The 18,610-nt window shown below is 39.0% G+C and overlaps 2 protein-coding genes across 3 annotated transcripts; both read left to right on the forward strand.

Moving 5' to 3' along the window:
- The first annotated feature begins 603 nt into the window (after positions 1-603).
- Positions 604-7,914, forward strand: hmx3b (H6 family homeobox 3b). Its single transcript, XM_088323834.1, has 2 exons — positions 604-2,651; positions 6,850-7,914. Exons 1-2 carry the CDS (start codon positions 2,423-2,425, stop codon positions 7,404-7,406), a joined length of 786 nt encoding a protein of 261 aa, XP_088179960.1. The 5' UTR covers positions 604-2,422; the 3' UTR covers positions 7,407-7,914.
- Positions 7,915-10,239: 2,325 nt separating this feature from the next.
- bub3 (BUB3 mitotic checkpoint protein) lies at positions 10,240-18,199 on the forward strand. 2 transcript variants are annotated; one of them, XM_088323833.1, is made up of 7 exons: positions 10,240-10,389; positions 13,304-13,498; positions 13,582-13,651; positions 14,367-14,518; positions 15,534-15,692; positions 16,676-16,850; positions 17,838-18,199. In XM_088323833.1, exons 2-7 carry the CDS (start codon positions 13,307-13,309, stop codon positions 18,056-18,058), a joined length of 969 nt encoding a protein of 322 aa, XP_088179959.1. In that variant the 5' UTR covers positions 10,240-10,389; positions 13,304-13,306; the 3' UTR covers positions 18,059-18,199. The 2 variants fall into 2 exon arrangements, with proteins under 2 accessions (XP_088179959.1, XP_088179958.1); XM_088323832.1 differs by having other exon boundaries at positions 10,336-10,504.
- The last annotated feature ends 411 nt before the right edge of the window (positions 18,200-18,610 follow it).

Raw genomic sequence — 18,610 nt, forward strand, 5'->3', positions numbered from 1 at the left:
TGTCCAATGCAAAGGAAAACTAGAGCACAACGTAGCAGCAAAATGCCAAACAAACATGGTGGCCACTTCAAGGCCGGGATGTTAAAGAAATAAGAATTTCTCCATTTATGATTTTTTTTTGTATAAAAATGATAGTATGACAGTATTTTGACCTCATATTCAAATCCAAGTTTTTGTCCCACCAGGAGGCACTACACACACTGTCCCTTTAAAGATAAACAATATTCATTTAAATAATCATCAAAAAAAAATACATGAACTTTCAACTTTATTCCTTGTAACAATGAGAATCACTCAGAGGGAGCTGAAATGATTGCCTGACATCCTGCTGCTAACGGATACCTAAAAAAAAACGATAAAATGGTCACTTTGAGTTTCTATAGTTTCTATAGTTTGTATTTTTCCTTCTGCTTTTTTTAGCATTCGTTTTCAGTTGTAATACGCAATACAGCCACATCTAGGTATCAAATATTAGAGTAGAATATACTTTTATTATCATTGTGACAACGAAATTGGACGTGGCACTCCAGTTACACACATTTACACAGTGTCCCTTTAAGTATTTCTTGTTTGAGGGTCATATGTGAAAAAAGCTAAGTCATACTTGTAATAAGCAATATTTTCTTTCATTGAAGCCATTTTTGCTGTGCGTTCTCTGGCCGCTAGGTGGCAGCATCCTCTCAATTGAACTGTCCTTATTGTCGAACTGGTCAAGATTGGAAGCAACGAGATTAGACATGGCACTCCAGGGCCGGCCCAAGGCAATTTAGATCTAGGGTGCCCCCTATGACTTGCATTTGCTTTTGTTTTTCTTTTTTGTTGAAGGCCTCACTTTCCCTCACTTTCTTTCCCACGCTTTTTTTCCTGTCTTTCTCTTTTCTCACTTCCTTGCTTTTTTTCTTCATTTCTTCCTTTCTCTATTAATTTCTCTCTTCCTTTCTCTCTCTTTCTTTCACTTTTTTTTCTCATTTTCCCTTCCTTTCTTTCTTTTTTCCCCAATCTCATTTTCTTTTCACCTTTTGTTCTTTTCTCTCGTTTCTGTTTTTCTTTTTTGTTGAAGGCCTCACTTTCCCTCACTTTTTTCCCGTCTTTCTCTTTTCTCACTTTCTCGCTTTTTTCCTTCTTTTCTTCCTTTCCCTATTTCTTTCTCTCTTTTTCTTTCACTTTTTTCACATTTCTCCTTTCTTTCTTTTTTCCCCCAATCTCATTTTCTTTTCACCTTTTGTCCTCTTTTCTCTCATTTCTGTTTTTGTTTTTTGTTGAAGGCCTCACTTTCCCTCACTTTTTTTTTCACTCACTTTTTCCCTGTCTTTCTTTCTCTTTTCCTTCCTCTCTCTTTCTCTCACTTTTTTCACATTTTCCCTTTCTTTCTTTTTCCCCTATTCTCATTATCTTTTCTCTTTTTGTTCTTCTTTTCTCTCATTTTTGTTTTTCTTTTCTGTTGAAGACCTAAGGCCTCACCTTCCCTCACTTTCTTCCCTCACTTTCTTCCTTTCTTTTTCTTTTCTCACTTTATCACTTTTTTCCTTCATTTCTCCTTTTCCCTTTCTTTTTTCCTTCCTCTCTCTTTAACTTATTTCACATTTTTCCTTCCTTTCTTTTTTGCCCTATTCTCATTTTTTTCTCCCTTTGTTCTTCTTTTCTCTGGTTTTCATTTTTCTTTTTGTTGAAGGCCTCACTCTCCTCACTTTCCTTCTTTCTCTTTTCTAACTTTCTCGCTTTTTTCTTCATTTCTCTTTTTCCTTCTTTCTTTCTCTTTTCCTTCCTCTCTCTTTCTCTCACCCGTTTCCCTTCCATTCTTTCCTTTTTTCCCCTAATCTCATTTTCTTTTATCCTTTTGTCCTTCTTTTCTCTCGTTTTTGTTTCTTTTTTTTTGTCGTAGGCCTCACTTTTCCCTCACTTCCTTTCTCTCTTTTCTCACTTTCTTGCTTTTTTCTTCATTTCTCCTTTTCCTTCTTTCTTTTTCTTTCTTGTACTTTTTTCACATTCTCCCTTTCATTTTCCCCCTATTCTTATTTTTTTCTCCCTTTTGTTTATCTTTTCTCTCGTTTTGGTTTCTCTTTTTCGTCGAAGGCCTCTTGCGGCCCCCCGGACTACGGGTTGCCCACCGAGGTTTCCACTCAATAAGTGTCTGCCGTCCAGCCTTAAATACCCTCTGGTTTTATGGAGTTTCTTTGTTTTGGGAGGGGCGGGGTTTGACGGCGGGGGGGTCCCCTTTTCGCTCATTGGCCGGCTGTGGGGCCAATCACAAAGCCCCGCTCTCTTTAAAGCGGCCCGTCACATCCATGTCCTCATCAGATCTTCAGGAAGAACCCAGAGGGCACCGTCAAGAGTTTTGGATACGGTTCCTGCTGCTTCTTCTTCTTCTCTCCAAGTCCACAAGGGACCCTCAAAGAGTTTCATGGTCGGGCACTGAAGGACCATGAAGGACTCTGAAGCGCAACCAGAGTCCGCCAAAGACCCCGCCAAGTTCTCCATCGAGAACCTCCTGAGAACGGAGGAGAAGCGGGGCAGGTTCCTCGGGCCGGCGAGCTTCCCGGAAGAAAACCTCTTCTCCCGTTTGGCCGGCGTCTCCGTCCCTCGGCTGGCTCTGCCCTCCGCGTCCCCCTGGTGGTATCCCTATGCCTTGGGGGCCCGACTCAGGAACACAGGTACCTCTTTTTTTTTTATCCGGTTTTCGGTTCTCGCGGATCAAGTTTTGGACCTCTCGTAGCTGCCGAATCATAAACGGTGTCTTTTTTTAATAATAGTCACTTGAAAATAGAAGGGGACAAAACAAACCCCATAAAACAGAAGCCAATGAGAAGGATAAGACAGAAACGCATCAAAGAGGTCTCAAACTTCTGTTCAAAACGGGGACACTATTCTAAAAAATTGTTCAAGGATGCAAATATACCTTTTATTCTTTTAAAATTTAACAAAAAAACAAGTTTTGACTTGCTCATTTTACATCTATGAATATATTTGCTAACATTATCAAATGTAACATCCATGCGCGGCTTTTTCTCAAGGTTTCTTCTGCCGTCAAATGAAAATTTAAGGGACAGCGTGTATCGTTCGCCCACTAGATGTCGACGTATTCTGCGGTGACTCGAAAAACAAGTGCTAAAAGCGCAACGGGAGAAGACAAAATATGAAAATTCAAAAAGACCAAAACGCACTTTATTACTTTTGAAAAGGAGAAAGATGAGAACTTTTTTAAAAATGTAAAAAAAAAATGATGAAGAAAAGAATAAGACCAAAAAATAGTCAAGTCAAGTCATTTTTATTTGTGACGCCCTAAATCACGAAGAGTCTCAAAGGGCTTCACAGATTGTTACACTATATTACACAAACTATTTTCAACCGACAAGAGGAGTAGGTTATTCGTATGCAATGGAGTAGAAGTGAGTTTTAAGTTTAGATTTAAACATTTCCACTGAGGTTGCAGATCGGATCTCAGGGGGAAGAGCATTCCACAGCACCGGTGCCCGGATGGAGAACGCTCTCGAACCAGCAGAAGACTTCTTTGCTCTCGGGATCATCAGAAGACCAGCACTCTCAGATCGTAGGCTTCGGACCGGGACATAGTGGCAGATCAGATCTGAAAGATAAGAGGGAGCAAGTCCATGTATGATTTTGTACAATACTAAGAGAACTTTGAAGTCACATCTTTGGCTAACTGGGAGCCAATGCAGGTTAGCCAAAATCGGTGTTATGTGATCGTACTTTTTTGTCCTGGTTAAAAGCCTCGCTGCGGCATTTTATACTAGCTGAAGAGACTTGATTCTGGACTTCGGGAGACCGGAGAGTAGTGCATTGCAGTAATCGAGACGGGAGGTAACAAATGCATGAATTATTGTTTCCGCATCAGACTGAGACAGTATTGAACGGATTTTAGCAATGTTGCGAAGATGGAAGAAGGCAGTTCTAGTAATTTGCTTTACATGCATCTCAAAGGATAGATCAGGGTCAAATATGACACCTAAATTTTAAATATGGGAAAAGAAATATGACTAAAAGTTTGGGAAAAAAAAAAGTAAGAAAAAAATAAAATAAAATTGATTAAGAAAAGGAAAAAAGAAAAAAAAAAGATTTTGTTTTCTTTTTCATTTTCTCTCTAATTCCTTTTCTTTCCTTTTTTCTTTCTTTTCTTCCATTTACCGTTTTTGGTGCTTTTCTTCAGATTGAGGCCCCTGCCGTCAAATGAAAATTAAAGGGACAGTGGGTATCATTTGCCCACTAGATGTCGCCGTATTCTGTGGTGACTCGAAAAACAAGTGCTAAAAAGCACAACGGGAGAAGGCAAAATACGGAAACTCAAAGTGACCAAAACGCACTTTTGAAAAGGAGAAAGATGACAAAATTTAAATTTAAAAAAAAGAAAATAAGACAAAAAACAAATAGGACTAAAAGTTTGAAAAATGTAAGAAAAAAAAGGAAAAATGAAAATGATTGAAAAAGGGAAAAAGAAAAAAAAAACGAATAGAAAAAAAAAACTTTTTTTTCTGCAGTGTGAACTAGCGAGTGTCAACAGCATTATCACCATCTACTGGTAAGGGGTGTAATTGCTTTGTAATGATTTTTGCCATTGTGAAGGCCGGCTAATTCCTTTCCTTTCTTTCTCCTTTTTTTTCTGTTTCTGTTGTATATTTGGAGTAGAAAAACTATGATGGTAAAAGTAATCCTGATTTTCTTTGCGTTTGAAGAAAATCAAATACTTTTATACGGCATCATTTTTCTAGAGGTATCGATGAAATATTTCTTTAAACTTCTGAAAAACTGCAGTTTCTTGAACCTTAAGTTGTATACCTATTATTTATCGTTTTAACGTATTTCCTCAATTTCTTGGATAATAATTGAATAAATACAACTGTAAAATACATCAACGAATGAATAGATTGAATAGGAAAATGCATGAAATATATTGTAATATTGTAATTCAAATATTCTAAAAATGATTCTAAACCCTATTTTATTGAATCATTTCAATGTATGTATTTTCTCGATCTCCCGGATAATATTTGAATAAATAAAACTGTAAAATAAATAAAGGAATATATTCAATAGGAATATTAATGAAAGCTATATTCATATTTTAATTAAAAATACTCTAAAAATGATTCTATACTTATTTTATTGAATCATTTCATGTATGTATTTCCTCATTCACCTGAAAAACTGTCACTAAAATCTGTGGAACTCACTGTCAAAAATAGAAATAAATGAATATATTGAATTGAAATAAATGAATAAATACAAGTATATAAAGTAGCCAATAGCCAACCAAAACATATTTGTAATACATTTATGAAAAACTTCTATTTTATGATTTGAAAATAAATTTGTTTCCTGCGCTTGCATCCGAAAAAAGTCGGCTTCAAATTTGAGGAGGGAAAAAAACCAAACCCCGTAAAACAAATCGATAAGTCGATTTCATGAGAAAATGAATCGAATACATTCAATGATGATATCGTATATAAAGTACATGACGGAAATCAAAATCGAAGAATCCTCGTGTAGCTATTATCGTTCAAATCTCCGCTAATTGATCTCCAATACCGATAAAGAATTGAAGAATCTGAGCTTTTTTTTAAGGATATTTTTTGTTGAATACACGAAAATTCAATTCATTTTTTTCTTACTAAAACGAGAAAACGCATTGAAATTTTATCCTCTTAACGATATATTTTTGTTCAAAAGTCGAAGAATTTCACGAATGAATACGTTTAGTAGGCGTTCAATAACACATTTGAAAGGAAATTTTACCAACGAAGAAGAAATCTTTTGTTTCAAAAAATAGATTCATACTGAGAACAATTCAATCAAATTGGATTATTTACAGAGGCTATGTCAAATATTTCAGTCTTACTTAAAGGTGCAGTGTGTAATAGTTGACCACTAGATGTCTCTGTATGGTGTTGTGCAACCAAAATCGAGTGCTCGGGGATGAAAACAAACTACAGGATACTCCGTGACCGATACAACAATTTTTTTCCCCTCATATTTTTTTTTTGCAAACCCTTTTATGAAGAAAGGGAGGAAAGTGAAAATTAAAAAGGAATTTAAAAACATAAGAAGGAAAGATTCAAAGAGAAAGGTAGAAAGGAATGAAAAAACTAAATGGAAAAAAGGAATGATTTTTTAAATAGGAAAGAAAAGAAAAAAGGTAAAGAGAAAGAAGTATAAGAAATAGGAAAAAAAGAAGAAAAACAGAAAGGGGGGAAAAAAGAAAGAAACCTGCTAAATAAAGGAAAAGCCAAAGAAAGGGAAAAAAGAAATGAGAAAAAAAGAAGAAAGGGGGAAATAAATCAAAGAAAGAAAAATTACTAACAATGAAAAGAAAAGGAGCAAAATGAAAAAAATGTCCTTGCTTTTGAAAATGTTTTGCATGGTATCCTAACTAAAATGGTACCTTTTTGGGGGTGGGGGTGTTGCTTTCCATCTAGCTATTTAGTTAGCTTTTTACCCTTTGAGCTAGCTCATTAGCTCCCATACAGATTTTTACCTGTTTATGTTTTTTAGCTAAATATCAAGCTACCTTTTTAGCTACCTAGCTAAATTTTTACATTTTTTGCATGCTATCTAGCTAAAATTTGACCTTTTTTTTTGTTTTGTTTTTTGGTGTTCTTTCCATCCAGCTATTTAGTTAGCTTTTCACTCTTTGAGTTAGCTATTTAGCCCCCTTTTAGTTTTTTCTTTTCTAGCTAACAATCAAGTTTTCGGTGAAGGATTTGACTATCATGAGGACATTCGAAGTCCCACACACTGTCCATTTAAGAAGTAGGAAACTTCCAAGAAGCTTATGTTGAAGAGTTACCTTTATTTCTCGTCACTATTCATGGGAATGACTTTTGACGGTCTTCCTAGATCATTTCCTGTCGCACGAAAGACCTTCTCCGGACCTTCCCAAAAGCGAGACGGACACCAAAGAAGAAAGCGCCGAAGAAGAGGAGAGCGACCCGGAGGAATCCAAGAAGAACTCCAACCGGGCGGAGGACATCTGGACCAAGCAAGAGGACTCCTCCCACGGGAAGAGCTGCAGGAAGAAGAAGACCCGTACCGTCTTCTCCAGGAGCCAGGTCTTCCGGTTGGAGTCCACTTTCGACATCAAACGCTACCTGAGCAGCTCGGAACGGGCCGGCCTGGCCGCCTCTCTGCACCTGAGCGAGACTCAGGTGAAGATCTGGTTCCAGAACCGCAGGAACAAGTGGAAGAGGCAGCTGGCGGCCGAACTGGAGGCGGCCGACCTGAACCGGGCGGCGGCGCGGAGGATGCTCGGGGTTCCCGTCCTCTACCGCGAGAACGGAGCTCTGGAAAGCGGCGGGACCTCCGCGGGGCCCTCAGCAAACGTTCAGACCTCCGTCTTGGCCTTCTCTCATCCTATGTACTACCCCCACCAAGTTCCTTTGCTTAGACCTGTTTAACACCGGAGCGTACTATGAATTTCTTTTGATGACTTGAAATAGGAATTCCTGTACTGTTGGGAATGAAATATCAAAATGTAGCGTTTACCAAATTGTTCGATTGAGTTATCCGATTCCATTCACCAAACACGACATTTTCAAGCGTATTTCTTCGGAGACGGCTGAAGAAGTAGTGACGTTGGCGTCTGTGGGAAGTCCTTTAGCTTTTTCTTATTGGCCATCTTCTCCCCGCATCACGGTGTGCCGGCTCCTCCCATGTGCGTGCCAAGGGAGCCCCCTGGGCTTCACAATCTCATCCACGAGCGCCTTGATGTCTGGCTTCCCAAAACAACATCGCCCCACGAGTCAAAATATGATGCATTTGGAACAGCCTGCCCTGACCTTGTACATTGAACTAAAGCCCACTCGGTGAAAATCTTTATTGCATTATGAGTCAATTGTATAAATTCCTTTAGAGTCAAAAGTATAAAATCCTTTAGTACTTATAAAGTATATAGTGTGTCTCTAACCGTTTCCGTTGTGCATTTCTGATAAGGTTATTTTGAGTACCAAGGTTCTCAACTGGTCTGACTTGAGGAGCCACCATTCTACCATAAAGTCAAGCTGCAACCCACATAATGAAAGAAAATGTCCTTCCTCGAATGGAAGCATTGTGCAATTTCGAGATACTAGAATATATAAATGACCAGAAAATAAGTGAGAAGAGAGGGAGAAAGAAAGGAAAAAAGTGAGAGGAAAAAGAGAATAAAAGAACGTTATCAAGAAAGTGAGAAAGAAAGTAGGAAAGAAAGAGAGAAGAAAGAAAGAAGGGAGAAGGTCAGAAGAGTGAGAAAGAGAGAAAAGAAAGATGGAAAGGGAAAAGGAAAAGAGAAAGAAAGAAGGAAAAGGAGAAATGAAGAAAAAAAGCAAGAAAGTGATAAAAGATAAAGGAAGGAAGGAAGAAGGTCAAAAGAGAAAGAGAGAAAATGAAAGATGGAAAAGGAAAATCGTATTTACTCGCATATAAGGCTACGGTGCGTATAAACAACCCCCTAAAACGCCTTTAAAATGACCACACACTGAAAGAAATTCAAAATAGGAATAAAGTGTGTACCTAAACATTGATAATTGTGTGAATATGGGAAAATGTGAAAAAAGAGAGAGGAAGGAAAAGCTCGACAACGAAGGAAAAAGACAAATGAAGGAAAAAAGCGAGAAAGTGAGAAGAGAGAAAGGAAGAATTGAGGTAAAGAAAGAAGGGAAAGAAAAAAGAAAAATAAGAAAAGCAAGTTATCAAGAAAGTGAGAAGGAAGGAGAGGAAGAAAGAAAGAAGAAGGGAAGGAAGAAGGTCAGAAGAGAGTGAAAGAGAAAATGAAAGATGGAAAAGGAAAATCATATTCACTCGCATATAAGCCTACATTGCGTATAAACAACCCCCTAAAACACTTCCACTTAATCGTTGTTGTCAAGGTTTTCCAAATTTCCTTCCCCTCATCACTACATTTCTTGGGACCTATTATTATGGGCGGCAAAAGGAAATAAAACCATCAAATTACAATAAAATGAGATGTGGTCCCTCTCAAACAAGACTGATCGGGCAGAAGGGATCGAGAAGGGCATTATCACCAGCTACTGTAAGGAGTGTAATTGACCCTCTGGTTTTTTCTTCGAAGCTTTATTTTGCGCAGGCAAATTCCGCAATTCACAGGTTAGCCCCGTTTGCAATCGGCTAGCTGGCTAGCCTGCCGTGATCATTGTTATTTCTCGCGTCAGGGTGACGTAATAGTTCTTCGTTGATGGCTCCCAGTTACCCTGGCTGCCTACTGCATGCTTTTGGTCGGCCATACATACAGTATAAATAGATATTATGCAAAAAAAAACGTTCTATTTTCTCACATTTTGTATATTTTAGGATTTAGTCGGTCAGGAATTGAGGTATCCCTTTAAGGACCAGAGCTGAGCACCAGATACTTTTAAAGAGTAAATATTGCTCGGTGAGATTATTGGGAACAGCTTTTTCCGATTTCTATAAATAAAACAGATTTCTTTGCTGAGCTGTAAGGAATTTGTAATACTGTGACTATTTATTCTTATTATTTATAAATGCATTGAGTGTTGCTTCTTGTGTTTGATTGAAGAATATGATTGCTGTTTTGTTGTCACAATATTGTTACTGTTCATTTTTACCAGATTAACGAGTGCTGCTTGTTGTATTTTATTGTTATTTAAAATCAATCCTTTCCTATACATTTAAGTGTTTCTTTCTTGTGTAAAATTGTAAATAATGTAGAAAGGACTTTCGTTTGTGCTTGTGATCATGTAAAGTTGTGTGATTAAATTGTGCCATTTTCCCTTCCTGGTCCCCGCGACCCTACTGAGGATAAGCGGTGCAGATGGATGGAAGTTCGTGTTCTAAATTAAATGTTACATTTTCTTTGGCTATACATTCCGAATGACTTCACATTTATTACTTAATATTTTATCATTTCTCAGTAAAGATATTGATTCAGCAAAGTGACTTATTGTTTGTGATGAATTATTGAAGTTTTCTTGTAAAATTGTTGAGCTTTTAGGTTTCCGTCTTTTTGGGATGAGTGCGCATGCGCCTTCTATTGTTGCGTTCCAGATACGTGGGAAGTCGGATTCTTCCTCCACGAATGGTACCAGATACGACACCAAAGCGTTTCAAGAAAAGTGGAAAGTCCGGTTTTACAAGCACTGATCAGGAAAATATCATTGGAATGACACTCAAACTGGGAGGTCCCACTCTCAAAGTCGGGGTTCATATTGTTTTTCCCTGGTCGTAGGTTGGAAAACCCGAACTCTTTATTTTCAGGAATGCAGCACAAGTCACGTGATCGAGTAGAGCCCACTTCTTCTTCTTCTTGTCCTTTCCTAAACCAAAGCAACCAATCATCACGCAAAGCGGGGAAGTTCGACAATTTGTTTCAGCCAATCAGCATCAACACTTCACTTCTTCAGCGTTCACGCTCCGTCAATATCGGCGAGTGATTTTTGAGATTATTTCGTAAATTATTTCCCAGTTATTTAAAAACAGATTTATTTTTAGTCGAAAATAAAATAATTTACCACCGGTGTCTCTTGTCCGACTGCAAACGGTAAGTGCTAAGTTATTGTTTCACTGCTGCTAGCGTTAGCATAACAAGAAGCCGTTAGCTGTAGGCTAATGCTAACTCACGAATGGGCGAGTTCCTTTTGTAATTCTGTGTTTTTTTTCCCTACTCGGTTCTCAAATATGTTAAATAAACAACAATATGTTGTTAACTGAATCGGTTTGGATTCATGGTCGTTGAATATAGTTGCTAATTCTCTCCCATTCGCTTTTCAATACCAAACCATCACTTAGTTCAAGATGTGCAAAGTCCGGCCCGGGGGCCAGTTACTGCCCCTGTTGTAATTTTTACGGGTCTGCAGCCTCTGTCATCAAATTGACTGTATGTGGCCAATCAGTTATGTTGACTGCAGTATACAAAAAATTGGTACCAAGAAAAATAAATAAATCACTATTGTTAGCCCACCCTGTTTCTAACATGACGATTGTTAATTTAAAAAAAAAGAGAGTTGACTGAGAGGGCCGCCACTTGCAGCAAAAGTGGAAGTTGGAGTATGATGTCGAGTCACGTTTATTTGTGACACCCTTAATCACAGAGTCTTTAAGGGCTGCACAGACCACAGATTATTGCAAACCGCAGACCACCATCCCCTGATTTAAAACCGACATGAGGGCTAATAATACACAGATATTGTCAACATCAAATCTAAGTTATTCATATGCTATAGAATAGAAGTGTGTTTTAAGCTGAGGTTGCAGATCAAATCTCCGTGTGAAGAGCATTCTACAGCACTGAGGCCCGACTATATTTTCTACCAAGATAAGAAAAAAGAAGTATATTGGCTAAATAATTTCAAACCTGCTAGAAGTTAACTTTTTTTTTTAAAAATACAGAGTTATAAATTTCAGTAGAAATATTGTAAAATGGGTTAATAGTTCTCAATAGTTTTATACCCCAGAAGAGTATAAATTGGTTAAAAATTAAGTACAATGTCATGGAATTACCAAAAAAATTATATTTTGTAGGGAATTTGAGCCCATGCCAGCTATCTTCGGGCAGTGGGCAGGGGACACCCTCAACTGCTTGCCGACCAGTCGTAGGGCACACAGGGACATACTCATTCCCACCTAGGGACAATTTGGACCGGCCAATTCACCTGACATGCATGTTTTTCAAATGTGGGAGGAAACCAACGCAAGCACGGGGAGAACATGCAAACTCCACACAGGTGCTTTGATCTCATGTCCTCAGAACTGTGCCGCACACGCGCTAACCACTGCACCGCCGTGCTGCCTGCATACAATCCAAATTTGCAAATTAGGTTGCAGTTGTAAACGATTGCAGACATATTTGATCAGAAAACCCTTCAAATAATGTACACTTCATTAACTTTGCTTTATTAAAATCTTGTGTACTATTTAGTGGTACTTCAAATCTTACATTCAGTAAAAATAAAACATGGATTTGAATACTGGGCAAAAATACATGAACCAACATACCAATGTTAATTCTTGTAAAGAATCATAAGTTGAGAAATCTGTATTTCCCTTCTTGGATTGGCACCTTGTTCTTTTGGTACCTTGCCACCTCGTTCTGCCCTGTATAACTGGCCCTTGCTCGTACTAGACAACAGAGTGCCATCAAGCGGGTAAATATTAAACATTTGGGCTTTAAGGTACTGTGTAGAGCAGGGGTGAGGGACCTATGGCTCGCGAGCCATTGTTGGTTTCTATGAGTACATCCGGTTGGAGATAAAGGAAAATGTGCACATGTATTTGCTACATTGTTGCATGTTTAGCCAGTTTTAGCATGTACAAAGCCAGGACACCACTGATCACGTGAAGGGTTCGGTCCAGTAAGTTTAGGACGCAGTTTCAACTAGTTTACAGACATTCTTACACTAACAGACCCCATTTTTTCTGTACTTCGCCTAAGGAATGCTTTATATCGAAGCTTATTAAACAATCTATGTTCACTGTTGAAGTCAGATTTAGAGTCACCTTTATTATCATTGTATTGCTCCAACAAAAATACAGCTGCACTCCATATGGCATAATAAACATAGTTTAAAGACTAATAAATAGAAAAATATAAAGTGTTCACCTCTGATAAAGAATTAGCATCTGAAATAAAACTACACGCAACCAAGTTTTGCACTTCAACCGGGATATTTAACTTAAAACTGTAACAAGTCAACATGACAAGTTGCTTTGTAAGCTTTTTGGAGGTCCCTAGTGACTGGTTAAAGCACTGTACAAAAGTAGTGTATTTACCATGAAAGATGAATACCCACAACAAAAACTGCAAACACCCAAAAACAATTTTGATTGGGGGAGCGATAGTAATGGGCGGGGTTATTCCGTCAGCGTGCGCATCTCCGCCTAGACACAACTGCACAGAAGGTAAATACGCTGGTATCCTCGTTTGCAGTATTGTCACATTTTTACAAAGGAACTTTTCTTACACCTCATTTTGAAACCTTTAGCATTTTTATTATTTCATAGAGTTGATCAAATCATCAAATGACACACAATGAAGTAAAATGTGCTGAAGAATTAGCTTGAGACTGTAGAGCAGGTTTGGCGGTTTTGTTGAATTTTGTCTTAAATTAAATGAATAGCATGGCACTCTCCAAATGAAAAATAAACCATTGATTTTTGCTTTTAATGCTCTTTGGTTTAAAAAGGTTTCCGACCCCTTGGTATAGAGATTTGGGGAAATACATACAGAAGCAATATAGAATCGCTTATTCGATTACAGAAGAAAGTTGTCAGGATCGTGCATATGAAGAACATGCAAACTGTTCATAAAACTAAGTTGGTGGAAATGAATTGTGTTCCCCAGAGGATGGTCGCGAGCGAGTACAAACTGAACCAGGGTCCGGAAGATGGCATCACTGCAGTCAAATTCAGTCCCAGCACTGCGAACCTACTGCTGGTGTCCTCTTGGGATTGCACCGTCCGACTCTACGACGTCGTGGCAAACACCATGCGCATGAAGTATCAACATGCGTCTCCGGTTCTGGATTGTGCTTTTTATGTATGTAGCAGGCTTTATTTCTCTCCCCAAAATATTGGCAATGTATGAGAAGAACACCATGTTCTCATTTTGCACCCTCTCAGGACCCAACACATTCTTGGAGCGGAGATCTGGATGGAAATTTGAAAATGCACGACTTGAATACGGACCAAGGTAGAATTACAATGGTTTTAATTGATGGTGACAACATGGTTTACAACTAGATTTGACATTGAACTCTAGGTTAAACATTTAATGAAGACTTAAAAGAGAAAATGTCAGGATCAATAGGCAAAATATTTACTACTTAAGTCAAGTCATGTTTATTTGTATAGCCCTTAATAGCAAAGAGTATCAAAGGGCTGCATAGACCACAGATGATTGCAAGCCACAGACTATTATTGCACCATCCCCTGATCTAAAACCTACACGAGGGCAAGGAAAAACTCAAAAACCTCAACAGATTTAAACAGTTCCACTGAGGTTGAGGTCAGTGCGTAAAGACTAATATATAATGATAGTTCAATGAATCAAATCAGATTTATTTTATGTAATCAAATCGAATCATTAGTAAAGCACCTTTCAGGCAAAAAAATGCCACTAAAATAATAAGTGTACAACAAGACAATAAAATCGCCTCCTTTATTCCCACCCAACACCCCAAAACACGTACTACACGGACATACACAATGGTTAAAATACATTAAAATGCAACTAAATAGTAGTAGAAATTAAATATGATTATGGAAAGGCACAGACCAACATTGTGAGGAATGGGACCTGAGAATAGTGCAGTGTAAAATAGGTGCAAAAACATCAAAAGACATCTAATGTGAAAACTTTTCAAAGAAATTGTAGGGATGTATCGTGATTTGTTGTGGTTACACAGATACCGTCGTGGGAAAGCACGACGGCACCATTCGCTGTGTAGAGCAATGCCCAGAGGTGAACGTCATGGTCACGGGGAGCTGGGACAGGTCGGTCCGACTTTGGGATCCCAGAGCACCCTGCAACGCTGGCACCTTCACTCAACCAGAAAGGGTACGACATTGTTGGACTGCTCGGCAGTACCTCTTAAGCATCGACTGATATGGGGTTTTCAGGGCCATTCATTAGTATTAAGAGGCGTCCGCTAATATTCATTTGATGTAAAAGCTTAAAAATTGGCTTAAGACATTTTTAATAATGCTAAAAGAAACAAATAATATTTTTTAGAAATTCAAATAAAACTTGAATAGCCCCAGAAAACGTTTTACAGGAAATAAATTAGAATTTCAACACGTTTAACATGACTAATCTTTCACTTAAACCAAGATTTTACTGTGCAGGGAATAAAATTAGGTTTAGCAACAAGTCTCATAAAGATACAGAAAAACTTCAATAAAAATGTCACTATTAACCAACAAGACTTAAATTAACTTGAAACAAAAGATGCATCGAAACTTCCAAAGAGCTGGCAGATTGAAAAGTGTGGGCACTCAGATTGACAAACTAATTTTGTGGTAACAGCTAATCACTCAGCCTTCCACTTTGGTGTGCTTTTTATGCTTTCAATATTAAAAACACACGCCTGATTGACAAACTCATTTTATGTAAAGAGCTAATATGTCAGTCTCCACTTGAACGTGCTTCTCTAAAACATGTTAACCACACCTTTCCCGCTATCTCTTAATCACACACATTCTTTTTTACCACAAACTCCATTTACTTAAAAATTTTATCAACGGTGGTCTTGATTCATGTCAGGACTCATCACGTAGCCAATTTGCCGACGTTTACTCCAATCTGATGTTATTCTTCCTTCTTTAGTGGCTCCGCTCCCGGTCACTTATCCAATCAGAAGGCGCAGGGTGGGTTGTGTCAGAGACAGAAAGCGGGGGAGAAAAGGAGTGAAAGGCTCTGCTGTATCTAAGCCTGTCGAATAAATAAAAAATCCATTGAAATATATCCGTCAATTTCCCAGATGTCAGTGAAAATAAGTGGCCCGCTCAATAATCGGTTGACTGCTAGTATCTAATGAAGTGTTTAAGTGTCCATTTGTTTTTTCCTTCTCAAGGTATACACCATGTCCGTGGCGGGCGACCGTCTGATTGTCGGCACGGCGGGCAGACGTGTGCTGGTGTGGGATTTGAGGAACATGGGATACGTGCAGCAGAGGCGAGAGTCCAGTCTGAAGTTCCAGACCCGTTGCATCCGAGCCTTCCCCAACAAGCAGGTGTGGCCTCGGTGTAGTTTCGCCTGGGAATTGTCGTACGGAGACCCCTCGCCATTTGGTGCTTCGGTTATGCTGGTTCACGCCTTTTGCAGGGAAAAAAATGGATTAAAACGTAAAAAAAAACAATGGATGCTTCCTGCACCACCGAGGAACGTTTTTGACCAAGATACATGCCGATTGGCCAGCAACTCTTGACCAAAAGGTGGAATACGCCATTTGTGAACTTAGAGTTGCAATCATGACTAGGCCAGGTGATGGTGGCAGGACTACACATGTTTTGCGTGCAAGTAGCTGGCATTTTTTAGACGTGCATGAATAAAATCTTCTTCCAAATTTCCACAGTTTAGTGTGGCAGATTCCTGCATCGGAAGATATAGTTGAGTCTCATCTGCTTAGCAATGGAAACTGATATTATACTCGCGAATAATATCGCCTCATGGAAGCATGTCAATTGTCAATGCTGAAAAGAAGGGGGCCAAGGACTGAACCCTGCGGAACACCATATGTAACACTAAAGGGCTCAGATGTCATTTCACCATTGCGTTTTTTATACTGTATTGTGATTGGAAACCTGCTCTGTGTTTTTCTGTTTGTGTCCTGCTCCTTTTATCATACTGCCTTAACCATAAACCAAAGTAAATTCAACTCATTTAAAATGCATACCGGGTTTTGATTTGTTACATTTATTGAAGGCTGACCCAAAATAAAAAGACTCATTGCTTCACAGATAATAAAAAAAGTAAAAAATATTTTTTTCAATTAGGCACAGAGCAGGTACTGTTTCTCCCCGCAATCATGCAGATATCTCGCAAAATATTCCACGTACTGCGGGACCCAAGAAATTAAATCTCAAAGTTGACCGATTTTTTTGGTCATATTCTGCAGGCCTGAAATGGCCTCTGGTCCGTAGTTTGGACACACATGATCTCGATAGTCTCTCATGACGACGCTGCAGTTGCAAACTTTTCTCCTTTCGTCCCCAGGGTTACGTCTTGAGCTCGATAGAGGGCCGCGTGGCCGTGGAGTACCTGGATCCGAGCGCAGAGGTCCAGAAGAAGAAGTACGCTTTCAAGTGCCACCGGCTGAAGGACACGGTCGAGCAAGTCTTTCCCGTCAACGCCATCTCCTTTCACAGCGTGCACAACACCTTCGCCACGGGTACGGCCGTCTTGTCCGTTCAGAATACGAGGGCTGTCGCCATGAGGAATTTATGCAGACGATTAATTGTCACACATATGATTACGATCAACGAATACATTTATCCCCCCCTTCACACACACACGAAAAAAATCCCCAGAACAACGTCAGCTCAATATCACGCATACTGTACACCTTAAGAAGAGCAATGTCATGGTTTAGAAATCAAGGCAAGAAATAATGAAGACATCACGATTAACTTAACATTCTGTTCCTTTTATTGAAACGACTGCAACAGTGTAGGATTTCAGCATGTTAGGTGAAAACCTTTTGAGGAACAATGCACAGGGAAGATTACAGGTTACAGGATCAGCCTATTTTTCGAAGATGATTGCGGCACAAAAGAATAACCCCAAAATCCTTTTCGAGACTGTGGCTTCGCTAACGAGGGAACAATTATCCCAGATAGTTCTACCCATACAGCCCATGACTTTATGGTCTCCTTTGATAAGAAGATTCAATGCATACGGGAAGAAATTTCTAAAGACCGTGTTAATGCATCACATATTAAAGGGCTGAAAAACTACTCTAACTTTAAGAGTTTTCAGATTTCTACACATTTAAAGTGAATGCAGCTAACAGCAGCAGACAAATGTCTCTTTTCTTAATGTTCTTAGGCTTTGAAAACAAAGACTGGTAAAAAGTAAAATAAGGTATGTAATTAAGTAAACGTGCAGTTTCTCTTATAAATTTTAAAACTGCACAGTTTGGAATAGAATATACCTTTATCGTCATTGTTACAAATTGGGTTGAACATATTGTGACAACGAAATTGGACGCGGCACTCCAGCTCTGTACGCATGTTAAGCTCTGTTAACATGACATCATTGAAAATGAAGTAAAGACGTTCATCGCGAATGTGAAAACATCTCGCATGCGACAGCCCTTGCCAAAACGACCGTCTGGCCCGTTTTCGAGCAAGAACCGATCAGCGTCCCTCCCTTCCAGGCGGCTCGGACGGCTTCGTCAACATCTGGGACCCGTTCAACAAGAAGCGCCTGTGTCAGTTCCACCGCTACATGACCAGCATCGCCTCGCTGGCCTTCAACAGCGACGGCAGCCTCATCGCCATCGCCGCCTCCTACATGCACGAGCTGGGCGACATCAGCCACCCCGAAGATGCCGTCTTCATCCGACAGGTCACCGACGCCGAGACCAAGCCCAAGTGAGTCGTCTCCGGGTCCGGCTTTTACACAAATTTGGATTATGGAAAAGGCCTCTTTTGTATTCCTTTTATATGGGTATTTGTCTCTTTCCTATGCCTCCATCATCTGTTATTGCTTGTCTATTAAATGAGTTGATTACATTGACAGAGACCCCTCTCTAATTCGCGCTTCAGTTATCACTTGTTCAATAATCCTTTGTAGATTATATAACTCTGTTGTCTTCATTGTCATTAACAAAGATGGAGTAGGCACAAACTTTACTCAAATAAAAGTACCGTAACCTCAGAATAATATGACTCAAGTAGAAGTAAAATATAGTCCTACAATAATTACTTGAGTACATGTAAAAAGTACTTGATGAAAACACTACTCATGTACAACCGTTCAATAAGATCATCAACTCGACAAATTACTAGTCTGTATTATTGTAAATCTGTGCATTCAGTTTGTCTGGGTGAAACCTCTGTGGATTAAAGCTGATTTTTATTTTGCAAGGCTACAGCTATATAACTGCACATACAGTACAGTAAAAACCCTGCTCACAAGTGCCAAGTT

The sequence above is a fragment of the Urocampus carinirostris genome, chromosome 19 (assembly GCF_059441175.1).
Source record: "Urocampus carinirostris isolate Australia breed hairy pipefish chromosome 19, RoL_Ucar_1.0, whole genome shotgun sequence".
Taxonomy (NCBI): Eukaryota; Metazoa; Chordata; class Actinopteri; order Syngnathiformes; family Syngnathidae; genus Urocampus; species Urocampus carinirostris.

What these genes read in the sequence shown, in the direction of transcription:
- bub3 (XM_088323833.1), top strand. Translation starts at nt 13,307, where the DNA reads ATGGTCGCGAGCGAGTACAAACTGAACCAGGGTCCGGAAGATGGCATC. An exon ending in TTCTGGATTGTGCTTTTTAT is followed by an intron (nt 13,499 to 13,581) that starts GTATGTAGCAGG and finishes GCACCCTCTCAG; the next exon opens with GACCCAACACATTCTTGGAG. An exon ending in CCTTCACTCAACCAGAAAGG is followed by an intron (nt 14,519 to 15,533) that starts GTACGACATTGT and finishes TTCCTTCTCAAG; the next exon opens with GTATACACCATGTCCGTGGC.
- hmx3b (XM_088323834.1), top strand. Translation starts at nt 2,423, where the DNA reads ATGAAGGACTCTGAAGCGCAACCAGAGTCCGCCAAAGACCCCGCCAAG. An exon ending in GGCCCGACTCAGGAACACAG is followed by an intron (nt 2,652 to 6,849) that starts GTACCTCTTTTT and finishes CGGTCTTCCTAG; the next exon opens with ATCATTTCCTGTCGCACGAA.